The sequence below is a fragment of the Fistularia commersonii genome, chromosome 2, assembly GCF_037954325.1.
Source record: "Fistularia commersonii isolate RoL2024-O1a breed Wild chromosome 2, RoL_Fcom_v1.0, whole genome shotgun sequence".
Lineage (NCBI taxonomy): Eukaryota > Metazoa > Chordata > Actinopteri > Syngnathiformes > Fistulariidae > Fistularia > Fistularia commersonii.
The window spans coordinates 19,690,738-19,705,523 of record NC_141285.1 but is presented as its reverse complement, the minus strand read 5'-3'; the positions used below and the strand labels follow the sequence as shown (position 1 = coordinate 19,705,523).

Genomic DNA, 14,786 nt, shown 5'->3' with positions numbered 1-14,786 from the left:
ATGATGCCTCCATACATGTAGAAAATCACGTGGCAGATAAACCCAGATATAAATCGGATGTCTGCTGAACACACATGACAGTTGCTTGATTCTAAATTAATAATTTATGATATAATTAATATGTAACAGTATTGCTTGCAGATTTTTTTAAAAAAATCACTTTGGGGGTAATTGTTTCATATATTTTCTTCGTTTTGTTGTCAATTCCAGGATAAGTCTGTTGAAAGCTGCAAGATTATTTTTTTCCCAGCCTGTAATAATTTTATGAATATAGACAGTAAAACTGTGATTCCCTGTTTTGTTTGCAAAGATGCCTCTGAGATAATCCTGCACATAACAGCTGGTATGAAGATGCTGGCAGGGAAGGCACACATTGAGCGTCACGACCAGGTGGCCAGGGATGTCTGTACCGAGTACGGGCCTGGAGGGCGAAGGATTAAGGTGGAGGACGATCCAGAATGACAGTCAAGATCCTGTTGGACTTCCTGTTCCAGATGGACAAACTGGTGATGGCGAACCAAACGGACATAGAGATGGTAGACAACAAGCAGGTCATTATCATAGGTACTCTTCAACTGTGAGTGACGGAATCTAAAACAAAAATCCCGAAAGAAACTTTGTATGATTTTTAAGTAATTAATTTGCTTTTTATTGCATGACATAAGTATTTGATGCATCAGAAAAACAGCACTTAATATTTGGTACCGAAAGCTTTGCCAGCAATTACAGATATCAGACATTTCCTGTAGTTCTTGACCAGGTTTGCGCGCACTGTCGCAGGGATTGTGGCCCACTCCTCCATACAGATCTTCTCCAGATCCTTCAGTTTTCGGGGCAGTCACCGGGCAATATGGACTTTCGGCTCCCTCCAAAGATTTTCTATTGGGTTCTCATCTGGAGACCGACTAGGCCACTCCATGACCTTGAGATGTTTCGTAAGGAGCCACTCCTTAGTTGCCCTGGCTGTGTGTTTCGGGTTGTTGTCGTGCCGGAAGACCCACCCTCGACCCGTCTTCAAGGCTCTTACTGAGGGAAGGAGGTTGTCGGCCATGATCTCGCAATACATGGCCCCATTCTTCCTCCCCTCAATACGGTGCAGTCGTCCTGTACCCTTTGCAGAAAAGCATTCCCAAAGAATTATGTTTCCACCTCCATGTTCTTGGGGTTGTACTCATTCTTCTTCTCCCTCCAACTGGAGTTAAGACCAAATAGCTCTATTTTTGTCTCATCAGACCACATGACCTTCCTCTATTCCTCCTCTGGATCATCCAGATGGTCATTGGCAAACTTCAGACAGGCCTGGACATGTGCTGGCTTGAGCAGGGGGACCTTGCGTGCGCTGCAGGATTTTAATCCATGACGCCGTAGTGTTTTACTAATGGTTTTCTTTGAGATTGTGGTCCAAGCTCTCTTCAGATCATTGACCAGGTCCATTCGTGTAATTCTGGGCTGATCCCTCACCTTCCTCATGATCATTGATGCCCCACACGGTGCGATAATTGTGCTAACAGTTGTTGCCTTCTCATCAAGGTGCTTTCCTATTGTCCCGTAGCCCATCCCAGCCTTGTGCAGGTCCACAATTTTATCTCTGATGTCCTTACACAGCTCTCTGGTCTTGGCCATTGTGGAGAGGTTGGAGTTTATTTGAGTGTGTGGACAGGTGTCTTTTATACCGGTAAGGAGTTCAAACTGGTGCAGTTAATATAGGTAATGAGTGGAGAACGGGGACCTCTTAAAGAAGATCTAATAGGTCTGTCAGAGCCACAATTCTAACTGATTGGTAGGTGATCAAATACTTTTGTCGTGCAATAAAATGCAAATGAATTACTTAAAAACTATGCAAAGGGTTTCTCTGAAATTTTTTTTTAGATTCCATCACTAACAGTTGAAAAGCACAGATGATAAAAATTACAGACCTCTACCATGCTTTGCAATTGGGGAAAAACAGAAAAATCAGCATTGTATCAAATACTTGTTCTCTCCACTGTATATATCTTGTTTGCATCTGTAGCCACTGTTCTGTTTTCATAAAAGGGCAGCCCTCTGTGTTACAGACAGAGGTAGCCTAATATCAACAGTATAATCAGTCCATCCATCCAGAGGACGGGAGTAAGCCCTTCCCACCATATCTTAATGTATTGTAAACCTGACCTTGTTTTTCTTTTTTTCATTTGATGATCATATGTTGGACAAAAGAGGAGATAATTCTGCCAATATGCAAGGCCAGGAGATTTGTGTTGGGGCTCTATTGGCAGATAAGAAACACCATTAACAATGTCTAGTCACTGTTCCATAGAGGCACCACAGAAATATTACATGAGTCACATTATTTACAAGGTATTTTCAGAGTACTGGATTATTAGGCGTCTTCTAGAACAGCAACAACAATATTGTTAGAAGAATAAGAATTCCAAATACAACAAAAATTCTTTGTTAGATGAAAAATTGTATTATATTCCATAGAACAGCATCAGATGTCTTTTTTAGTTATTTCAAAGGTGCTAACCAACACTGCGGGCAGCTCTAATCATCTTTACTGCTGTAACATGGTTTAAATCTATCGGCGCGGCAGTACTTCTCTGTCTTAGCAGAGGCTTACTGCTCCAGTACTGTTGTTTTTTGGCTGCGGCAGAAAGCTGATTTCAGAAGAAAAACAGCTCTAAAAAAAGAAAAGTAATGCACTATGCCTGCTCAGCGACAGAAGGCAAACAAACACAGTGTATCTGCTTTAAAACCTGATATTTACCGAAAGCACAGCTGAGGGAGGGAAATAATTCCCTTCCATTACTATACTACTTTTAAATGAATATTGCAAAGTTGCAATATTGCTTACTAAAATAAATGTATGCCAATACTAAGTCATTGTCTTCAACTGGCAAATTGCTCTTTTTGTAATTTTAGATTTTTATCAGTTGCATAGAGCCCTCCGTTCATTTCCTCGCCGAAAGTAATTAACCACGCTGCCTTAGATAGTCGTGCATGTACATGGTAAAATGTTCACAATTACATGGAAGCAATGTTCATCGATTAGAACTCTGCCCTTGACAAAAGGAAATGTGTCGCCGCCACGCGAGAATCTTAATTGACTTTTTCTTCGCATTGTGTCCATGGTGCTGACAGATGATTTTTTTTTTTTTTTTTTTCCATTTGCCAGCCGTGTGCGTCAACCAGCTCGGAAATACAGAATCACACACAGGCACATTTGTATTGTGTCAGTGTGTGTTGTTTGGAATGTGCTGTTGAAGTGTCTGAGATAATAGCATTCGACAGACTGCTTGTGTGGTTGTCATAGGGATGCCAACAGAACAGAACAGCCACCAGCCACCGCAGCAGAAAAAAGTGAGGGCAGGCGAAAGGACAACCATCATGGATGGCGTTGTCCAAGAGAATGTTATGTCTCAATTGGCTAATAAGAAACTACATGATTGCTCACTAGCTGAAATACTAGATAAGTAGAATAATAATTTGACAATAAAGCTTTTTTTTTTTTTTTGTTAAAGCATTGCTCCATCTGCAAAAAGTCGATTAAAAATCTATATCTAAAATGCAACTTCATCATCACTGTAGTTTTGGTTTATTAGGAGACTTCAAATGACTTAAAACCCCAATTCTACCCATTTTATTTAGCATAAAGCGACTTGATTGTCCTTACTTAAAACACCAATTTTATTAATTTTAATTATCATCAAGCTATTCGGTTGTCATTGCTTAGCAACTGAGTGGATCTTACAAGGAAGCAGCGGTAAGTCAAATCAAGACGGCTCCTGGGGCCGTCACACCAGGCTTCACCGTGGAAGACTCTGCTTGGTAAGCCGAACTAATGGCGTGAAGCTGTGAGCCTCTGTGGGCTGCAGGTAGAAGCCGCTTGGCACACTTTAACCTGCAAGCTGACTGCCTGTTTTTATGTGACTGCATGCAAGTGTGTGTGTGTGTGTCTGCCTGTCTGTCCGCCTTAGGGGCAAGTTCAAAAGTGCAGGGGTTTTAAGATAAAGATGTGCCTCCGTCTGTTCCCTGAACGAAATGATTCAGACATATGAAAATGTAGCCTTTGGACGAATTGCTGTTTGACTTTAATTATCGCCGTGTTGCCGACTTCGAACGACGGGTCTCAGTCATGGTGGGCTAATCGTCGAAACGCAACTCCCCTACTTCGGGGATCAGGACTTCTTATTGTTGAGAGAGGCACGGGGCGAAGGAGGGGGAAGAGGGGGGAAGGCAATCAGACCAGCACGCTTAGTTACAGTTCCAGTCAATTTGAATAGAAAATGCCACATCCAAATGCTAATTTGTTTAGAGAGCGAAAGCTCCCAATAAAACTGAGTCACAAGTGAATCATTTCACGCAGGAGGAGAGATGACTGTGCCACGGCAGGCTCTAAATACATTCCTTTCTTTCTCTCCGTGAGGATAAAAGCTGACTGGAGTGTCACGGGCTCTGACTAGGGCTCTGATGACTTCAAAGAGCAATGCAGGATGTGAGGAGAGGGGACAGAGACACAGAGGAGGATGCTTCACCGGGGAGCAACAGGGGTGTCAAAAAGAGCGCAAGGTGCATGTGTGCGCAAAAGAGAGGAAGTTATTTTGATATCGCGAGTGGATGAGAAACATCAAAGCCTGCAGCCGAACAAAAGAGGGCATTAGGATGGGAGGCGTGAGGAAAATACAAAAAAAAAAAAAAAAAGATAAAAGTGGAGAAGGCAACACCAGTGCAAGATTACAAACAACAAGCGGAAAACCGGGCTGGAAAAAAAAAAAAAAAAAAGAAGTCCGGAGACTATGAGAAAATGTTTTCAAAAGTCTAGACAGGGAGAGAAAGAGACACAGAGAGAAACGAAGGGATGTTTTGTAGAATGACTAGATTCGTGCTTGCAGCTGCCAAAACACAGCACAGAGAAGAAAAGGTATTGCATGAAATGCTCTGAGGAGTAGATAACAAGATTTTCTATTTCTGTTGACTGTTGAAGGATCTTTACGTGCAAATAGGATTTGGGCTTTGGCAGCGATTGGAGGCCGCTACGAAATATACAGTGGTTGATTTGGAGCGCGAACGATCCTGTAATTGTTTCTGAATCTCATTGGCAGGACGCTCTGACGGATGCAATCACAAATGTGAGCAGTTTTCAAAAAGTTGTTATAATTTTTTTTTTTCATAATTACAGGAAATTAGTTTGCACTCAGTTTTAGTCATTAGTATTTCACACAATGGATCTCATTTTACTGGTATCTCCTTATTTTTCCTCTTTATTTCAAACTGAGCATCTTTGTCCTTGATAAAATTATCACAATAGAGACACAGAGGCAGAGGATTCCATTCACAAGCCTCGCCAGGGTTTTCCTGTAATCTCACACTAAATGTTGAGTTGGAATTAAATGACCAGACAGAGGCAAACCCTGAGTCAGCCTCTATCTTTATGCTCAGGCTTCCTCAGATCCTTATATAATCCTAGCAGACACAACTGCAGACTCCAGCTGTTGAAGACATTCACAGAAAGGGGAGCTTAGAGCACGACTATCTTTTCTTCAGCCCAAACTGCTCCATGGTGAATTCTGACATAAAAGTATCAATGTCTACATGCTGTGGAAATAACCAGGCATGAATCAGGTTAAAAAAAAATGGTCATATTTAATTAACTCAAATTACATGTTGCCAGTGTGCCATTACATTTGTAAATAAGCATTCATTACTGCAACACCTTTCAAAATGTCAGTGTAGTAAATCATTTTTTTGTATTTACACAGTTTTAACGTTGTTTACCTTTTCGCCCCTATTAAATGGCATTTTAAGACTGACAGACAGGTAAAGCTGTTGTAAACGTCCTGCTCTTTCCGCAAACAGGAATTTTAAGGTAAAAGATGTCGCACGCATTCATCTCAGTACGATAGGGGCTGCAGGCAGGTTGTCTGGCACTTCTACCTTCTATTTCTGTGGTCGTATGTTTGTAATTTGTGCTGTATTGGGTTATATTTGGAGATGGATGGATATGATGGATATTTCGAGATATGATAGGCATGTCTGGAAATTATGTTCCGTGGAAAACAACAAATGTTGCTCCGAAAATGTCAACTGTTGGCTGATGGTGCCAATACTGAAGTGAAAGTTAACTTCACTCAAGTAAATGCAACAAATGCTCCTTTCTTAAAAAAGTATCGTATTGTTTAGTTAAGCAGGGTCTGTATCTGCTAATGCCAGCGGAAAAGACTAGGATGCTGACACATGAAAATCTGTTGAATATAAGACCACAACACACCACTGCAACTCGACTTGGAGTCAAAGAGATGCTTTTGAAAACATTTTCAATAGAAGCCAAAAGAGGACTTGTTTCTGTTGTGACATTCTTCTTGTTTGGGTTTGATCTCGAATACTTCCATGACTGTAAAATTAGACCTTCTTGACTTCCGTCTAGGAGAGTTTCTGTTACCTTTGCACCGACAAGAGTCCTGATTTTCTACATTTCTCTTCTTTGAGCACGAATGTCATCCCCTGTTTTTTCCAGGGTGGCCTCTAATATCGGAAATGGGCACTTCAGGCCAAAGTAGCACAGACATAGTGTACTCAACCAAATGCACCTTGAAGTGTACCCTCTTGAATGGGAATATGAAGTGAAAGACCTTGTGTGTAATTCCTTTTACTTAGTTTGATTTAGCCAATGACAACTGGAATAAACCTGCCTGCCTTGTTATTTAAAGTACTGACAGCAACACTCACCAATCCCGCCAATATGTTGTCTCCAATTTCAGCAACTCTGTAGTATAAAGGGGGCAACAACACTGGAAAAAACTGCCTCCGTTTTCAATGCATTCATTTTAAGATCAAACCGGCTACGCTGTCCAAGGATCCAAACCTTGTTTGTTTTTCATCAGATAGAAGGCAAGCAGGCCTCTCAAGCTGCCATTTTCAGTTTGCCGCTAGCCACACTAAAGCACGCAGTGAAGGGTACACCTTAACGTCTCCAGTGACCTCCTCTGTTTGGGTATTTTAGAGTGGTCTTTTGTAGCTTGTGATCATCTTCCCGGATATCTGTTGCAAATCGGGACGATTAATAGATAAATAAAAGTCAACACGAGAGCGTCCTTGAAATACACAAGATGACATCATCCCAAGTTAGCAAGGACTTTTGCTTCATCTGTGCCATTAGCTGAAGCGGGTAGCTGCTCCTTAATGTTTCTAGGCCTAATAATAAGTCACATGAACCTTCTTGTTGACCAAACTTCATAAGAGAGCCTTGTATCCGTTACCCATTTAATGCTTGAAAATCCATTCTTTATCCCATCCTCTGTCTCTCGTTGGGCGAGAGGCAGGGTTCACACTGGACCAGTCGCCAAGCAATCGCAGAGTCATCAACCATTCATTCTCTCAGTCGCACATCTAGGTAATATCGAGTCTCCAATAAACCAACCACATGTTTTTGAACTGCGGTAGGAAACTGGGGGACCTGGAGGGAAGCTACGCAGACACGAACAAGCAAATCCGATACAGAAAGGCCCCCTTCAGATTAAAATCGAACCAGGGACCTTCTAGCTGTGAAGCAAAAGTGCTTATATTCAAATTCCGCCCATGCTGGAAAATAAATACCCCAAAGGTTCAAATTATGAATATTCAACTTTGCTGCTACTTTAATGGCGCTGGTTTTGTGACTCAAAATTCCCGACAACAAGCTAAACAATTGAATGCGTTCTGATGGTATAAGTTAGCATCTTCAGGTAAATGCAAATATCTAATACGGGAGTTGGGAGGCTGACCTGGTCAGACAAACAAAACTTGACGCTTTTTTTTCAAATTATTATTATGTAAAAAAATGACTCCAATGGATTATGTAGGCTCCGATAATATGTTGACATACCCGAATGTAACTATGGTAGCATGCGTCACTAATGCCAGCCCTTCTAATTGCCATTTAGGTATTGACAACAGCAAATATAGGCAAAATGGATTAGTTTGAAATGCACAAAGCCATGTGGCACTGTTCCATCTGACAGTAGCTGCCAAACACCCACACTTTTCCTCTGCAGTCCGTGCAAAAAAGAACAGGCATGTTTTCACACACAGGAAAAAGAAATTGCCTGGCAGGCAAGCAGACGCACAAAGAGCCCCACTTCACACACAAAGATTTCTCTCTAATCTGGCAATTATAGATCATCCCACCATAGCCCACAACCCTCCTTCTCTCTGTTTTTTACTGATCCTCTGATTGCCGAACATCCCCACCGCCACCGCAGCAGCTTTATGACTCATGAACGGAACATGCCAACGAAATTGGTTATATAGGCCACTTTTACAGATGTAAATTTGGGCTCGCCTGGAAAATTCTTAAAGTGTTTGTTCATTGCGCTGCAACCTCACTTTATAAATAATGGCTGCAGCTCTGCATTATTTGACTATACTGTATTACTGTGCTGCAGTGATGCAGAGTAGGAGGAAATTCTTGTCGCTGCAAAATGATCCCTTGTATACAACCGCTAAATCAATTGGCGAATCAATAGCATGCACTAATACCTTCGCCCTGTTTGTTAATTCTGTTTGTTCCTTACTTCATTACTGAGTCACACTAAGGGTGAAACGGTTCAAATCTCTCGGCGTAACACCAACGCCCTTTTTTTCCAGCGTGAAGGACAGAGTTTCCTAGGAGCTGAAAACGCCGAATGATTTCTAGCTCACGGTAAATCTTAATAATCTCTGATATTTTTCTTACTCTCAGAGAGTAAACCATGTTACTTTTTAATATGCAAAAACTCTTTGGGATGATGGCAAAGTCAGAATTATGTAAATCAGTTTTATTCCGTAGTTGCAGTATAAACAGTGGAGGGTGTGCTGTAAAGCTGTAATAAAAGTTAATGCTATAACAAGTATGAGTCATGATATATTTGTATAATATAAGATAAAGGGCAGCACGGTGGCGCAGCAGGAAGGTCCCTGGTTCAATTCCAACAGGTCCCACCCACCACTGCCCAGCCACATACAGTAGGTTTATTGAAGACCCTAAATTACACAGGTATATGAATGAGAGAGTGAATGGTTGTATGTCTCCATATGTGGATCACCTGGTGACAACTAGGATAGAGAATAAATGATTCTAAGATAAATAGAGATGCTGCATTATGATGACTACTCACCAAGAACGAGTACATGGTGGTCATTTTTATGACTTACAGATTACAGATATTTGGATATCAAGTTGCCCTTCTGCAGTCCGAATGGATGTAAATCATGATATCTTGTTGATAATGGAAAATCCCATGTGAAATACACGACACGGATGAATTCTGAGTGTATCCCCAGCATGCCATATGTTGCCTTTTTTTAATGAGATGTCTTTTTTGTCGATATAATTCCTCGGCGATGTTCAAACTACATTCTTTCCAGTTGCGATTCACTTCTAATTTACTCTGGCCAGAATTCTCAGTCATTGTCTTGTAAAATTATGCATCCTAATTATCTAACCTTGATAGTACTGTAAAGTTGTAAACAGACCACAACCACAGATTTGCACACCCCCTTTTCATCACTGTCAACTGCGGCAAACTCCCGAGTTTCACTAGGGACCAATTACTTCAAAGATGAACCATATTGACAGTCGTGTAAGCACTAGAATGTAAAATAGTACTCGCTCACATTGACAGAACATAATAACAGTGATACAATATTGCTTGTCCTCGGTGGGAAAAACAATAAACATAGAGTTCAGGATTAATGGCTCTACACAGAGACGGAAGCCAAACTGGCTGCTGGTAGAACAATTACTGGATGCCCATCGGCAGCTCAGATGTAAATACAGCGAGTGTGGGCCAGTGCCTCAGCTGTCAGATAGAGCACCACCAGCAGAGATAAAAAATAATCCAGGTTTTTCAATGTACCGCAAATATTCCAGTCTTAAAATCTGCCCCCTTCTGTATTTTCAAATCCAAACAAAATCATTTGACAAATCAATTCAAGCTTTAAAAAAAAAATCAGAAAATGTATTTGTTCAAAACCAAAGGAACCAGCTGGTTTCCTTTTACATGGCTGAATAATTTGATTTCAAGACAAAAGGCAGCTAAATAACGCATTTTGTTGCATTGTTTCAAAAGCCCTGATTTCATGTGATTTGTCATTTTAATCAAGAAGTTGAGTATTGCAGTAACAGCAGGGCTCTGGCTCCATCATTTGCTGGGCAAAAGCATTTCAAAGAGGATATGAGGTTCTGCGGGGACCGTGCCTCGCAAAATTAATCAATATTTTATCAAAATTAAGATTCAGGGTTATGCGGGTTCAGATAATATCGGCTACGATATTGGCTAAAAGGGACCTTTTTCTCAAATTACCATTTCAGTCAAATATTGTCTGAACAACGTAATAGCACAAAATAAAAAAAACAACAACATATTTGATTTCCTCAAATATTATACCACAGCCGGCCACGATCAAATGTTTTATTTTTAATAGAGAGATTATTTACGATGTAAAAAATATCTTTACCCTCCCATTCACTCCAACACTGCCTCCACGCTTAGTGTATGACATTATCTTTTATTATTTTTCGAACATATCTCTTCTAATTCCGATGTCTTTCATGGCCAGATATGAGATTTTCATTCTCAGGACAATTATATATATTTTACCTCACCGACCGTGGTACATTTTACATGCCCCTTTTGATATGTGTAAATGCATATCTATTTCACGCCTCTCTACGTAGAACCACCGAACCAAGCAGCATGTACAACACAAACACACTCACACACACACAGAAGATGCTCTCTGCTCATGCTGAGTGGCTATGAACTTCGCCAGAGCTGTTTTAGGCTTGCATAAAAAATTCAGCACACTCTCTTAGCAACATTTGGCCTACATAACGCAAACGCTCATGCACACACACATTATAATATAAGATTATCACTAGGCCAGGTGTGTGTTTGTACGTGTCAGAATGTGTACACGGCTGTTTAAATTCTGCGCTCGCAGGTTTGCATTTTTTTTTTGTTTTGTTTTTTTATATGTGAATACGCCGCATGAATTTTGATACATATATTAATGCACTCAGACGCCGTAGTTATGTGTGGGAGTCCTTGAGGCAAACAGACATCTCTATACGCATCTCCACGGCAAGCGGGTCGACACCTCGGCTCGCCCATCCATTTTCATTAGACGTTAATGGCAAGATTGGAGGGGTGGATGGGCCAGAGAGAAAGACAGATTGAGAGAGTGAAAGGATATAGTCCCAGTGGAAAGACTATTTAACTACTATCCACTGTCCTCAACTATAGAGCTCCCTTTGCTCATATTACATAATCCTTCCACCACTACACTCTCCAAACACATTGTCAGCTGCTGAGCTGACGAGAACAGCTGCCCGAGACGAACATTTTTTAAGGGTGATTTTTATTCACCTATTCATATTATTGCAGTCGAAAAAAAGCTGAGCGGAGGGGGGGGGGGTTGGTTAAAGGTCTCTTTTCCACCGGAGAATTCGACTAATCTTGGCGTGACCCACTCGATGTGGGTTGCAGAACCTCTGCCAAGTCATATGCCGTCTGAACGCCTTAGTATCTACGCGTCTGCGGACGGTTTCTCTGCCGATTGGAGACCGAGTCAAACGTTTCATCCTCACTGCCTTCACCGTGTTCTCTCATTTATTCTTTGGTGTATCTAGGTCAGCCAGTGTATGCTGCCAAACTGCAGCCATGTGCGGTCACGGTGTGGGGAGAGGGGGAACCGAATGATGTACGGGAGCTTGAGGGCCAAACATCTGAGAACAACCCCCCACTTCTCGTGCATCGCATCGGGTTCGGCCTTTTTAATTGCAAGGAAATACAGTGCTGTGTAATTTACATGTTTTATTACTATTGATCATTTATAGAGTCATAAAAAAGGGTGATTTGATCAATAAGGAAAACCAATGCCAATAAGCCATTCACAAAATGAAACTCAGGTATATGCATATTTTCATATCGCGTCCTATTTTAATGCGACATGCAGGAATTCCTTGACTGCCATCTTAACTAAATGACCAAACTGAATATATCCATGCATATACATGGTTCTCAATATTTGCCCTGCCTTGTGAACAGCCAACATAACAACCTCCGTTTTGTATATAAAGTGAAAATTTTGACTTCAAAAACAGTGACCAGCTTTATGTAGCAATCACTGCAACGTCGTGTCTAGTAAATCCTGTACCACGCTGGCAGACATATTACTTAACACACTGTGAGTACTATAAAGGGCCATCAATCTATGATATCATGCCGGGCATATCCTCTTCCTGGCGTGCAGAATTGGTGGCAAGTAGAATGGAGGCATTCATGGAAGTGGCAAAGCACCTGAAATGGAAAAATTCCCTCAATACCCCAGTCATACCAAGACTTTAAAATGATAAACACTGTCATGTCGGTTTTGGGCCCTCTGCCATAAATGTACATTCAAGATGCCGTAACCCGTAGCGCCAAGAAACACTTCATTATAGAATAACGGAATGGAAAACATCTGAAAAAAAATGTTCTTCTCTGTCACTTTAAATGTGCTACCGTGTTTTCAAAATTGATGAGATATTTCATAATCAATTATTTTATCTAAAATACCCTTGTATTCCATACAATGTAGGTTTCAAGAGATCACCTGTGCAAATGTGCAGCTTCTGCATCATTTTAATACTTGATGCAAGAATAAATTAAGTTGTTGTCAGCAGTGGGCAATTTCATGCCTCATGCTATAATTCCCTAATGCAGTAAAAACTTTAGTCATAAAAAAAAAATAAAAACACAACAAGCGTTGTAATGACCAGCGCTATAACTGCTAAGTTTTTTTATTTTTTTTTAATTTTCAGTTCGGTTAATGTCTAATCCCCGGGATTCTCTAATGTATCTATAATAAGGCCAATAAAGCGCGGGAGCCAAATTTCCGCGATGTCTACTGTGAATTAAAACCTCCATGTTCTCTTTATGGTCTCAGCAAACCGATGCGGCACCGCAGACCTAAATCAACCATGACACAAGCGTGCTGTCTCACCATTACTTTTAGCCATTTCCATCATACAGAGCGTTGTCAGAATAGATTGATGTAACGGACACACACAAACACACACACCCATGCGTGTGCACTCGCGCTGACTAAAAGCATACACGGATTAAAAATAGCCACCTTACCTTTCTGTACACTATCATGTTTGGGGACTCATCTGCTACCCCGTTGGTCCCCTGCCCACCACTGTTGGTCTGTGCCATCATCCAGTAAGCAAATCTGCCACAGGGAAATGTCAGGTGCTCCTGTTGTGGACAGAACGGATATTTTGGACCATTAAAAAGAACAATGTACAAGCACCTTGCCAATTACAACAATTTCTGCCCCATTGCCCGATAACCAGGGTGCGATTCAATGTATTTGAAATCGCGACACAGTAGAGAACTACATGTTGGGTGGGCACGGGTTTATTCTGCAAGTGATGGGCACATGAGAAAAAAAAAAAAAAAAGAAGAAGTGAATGAATTTGCATGAGGGGAAAACTTTCAGCTGCAGAGCGACCTCAGTCTGCTCCCACAAAAAAAAAAAAAAAATGTGCAAAACAACCCTCTGGTGTTTGTTTACATACCACCACCAAGTTCTCTCCATGCACGGGGCTTGAGAAGCCAATTGGCGTTGAGGTCAAAGATTCAGATCCCCCCTCTAAACCCCAACAACGGGATGGATGCAGTAAAACAACACACAGAACCCCACCAACCGAACACCCCACCCACCCTTGGAGGAGGTGGCCACACTACAATGCAGCTCAGATACATCCATTCTTGTGGGAGCAGCCATAGTGCGAATGCAACGGATGCTTCATCTAACGACGTCCTCGGTGTGTGTGCGTGCGTGCGTGTGAGTGTGTGTGTGAAGAGGAGGGGGTTAGTGTTGCAGACCCACACACACACACACATGCACACACTCGTTTATTGCATGCAAACAGCAAAGTCATGTAACGCGCCGTTAAACGTGAGGCCGCTCGGATTTCCGATCCGCCGCTGCTGCCGATGCTGCTTTCCCCTTTTTCGGCACCTTGGACAGCTACCGCAAGACGCCCGCGTCCGCGTCCGCGTCCATGATTCCCCCCCCCCTCTCTCCCGCAACCCCACCTCCTACCATCACGCATAGCGCGCAAATGCACAAGACCCGCAAACAATCGGAGGAAAGGTGGAGGTGTGTGTGTGTGGGGTGGGGGGGTGGGGGGGCTCACCTGATAAAAAGCACGCAGCCCACGGCAGGACTCGTGGATCCTCGCGGGGGTGGGGGGCGGGGGGTCGGGGGTGGAAGACGATCCCTTCGCGTTGTGCGCGTCAAGCGGCGGACACAAGACCGTGAGAATTCTTCATCGGCAACGCGAGGAGGCAGACATTCGGTGGACACTTGGAGTGGCACAACTCCCCGTCTCGCTGTCTCCCTCTCTCTGCCTCTCTCGCCGAACGATGCTCGGTGTGCGCGGCCGCGCCACCTCCGAGCGCCGGGAGCGCGCATCGATCCACGGACCAATCGCATGAGAGCGAAGAAGAAATTGCGACCCGTGTTTTGGAGACGGAAATTATTATTTTTTTTCGTCTCCCTTCCTCTTAGGTTCCCAAATCCTGACCCTGGTATGAAGTTGGAAGCGGAATAAAAATTGCGGATTTTTTTTTTTTTCTGATAAGGCAAAATTAGATTGTGTCTGAAAATGCAAGAAAAACACAATGTCCTTTAGTTGCCAGTCTCAAACTCACTACTGGGCTTCATTTTTCAAATTGTTAAAATCCCTCCATGCATTAAAATGAAAATATACAGAAACAAGCGGCTTACTAGTGAAA

At 42.2% G+C, this 14,786-nt stretch overlaps 1 protein-coding gene across 2 annotated transcripts in view; it reads right to left on the bottom strand.

Annotated features, from left to right (window-relative positions):
• The window catches only part of rgs7a (regulator of G protein signaling 7a), a 52,754-nt gene extending 38,283 nt beyond the window's left edge, over positions 1-14,471 (bottom strand). Inside the window, exons 1-2 of one of the 2 annotated variants that reach the window (XM_086171899.1) lie at positions 14,186-14,471; positions 13,119-13,238 (exon numbers count right to left, since the gene is read on the bottom strand). In XM_086171899.1, the coding sequence (XP_086028025.1) occupies positions 13,119-13,199 (81 nt within the window). In that variant the 5' untranslated portion in view covers positions 13,200-13,238; positions 14,186-14,471. Of the gene's footprint in view, positions 1-13,118; positions 13,280-14,185 lie in introns of those variants that run through there. The other variant, XM_086171908.1, reaches the window with a different exon arrangement.
• Positions 14,472-14,786: the final 315 nt, after the last annotated feature.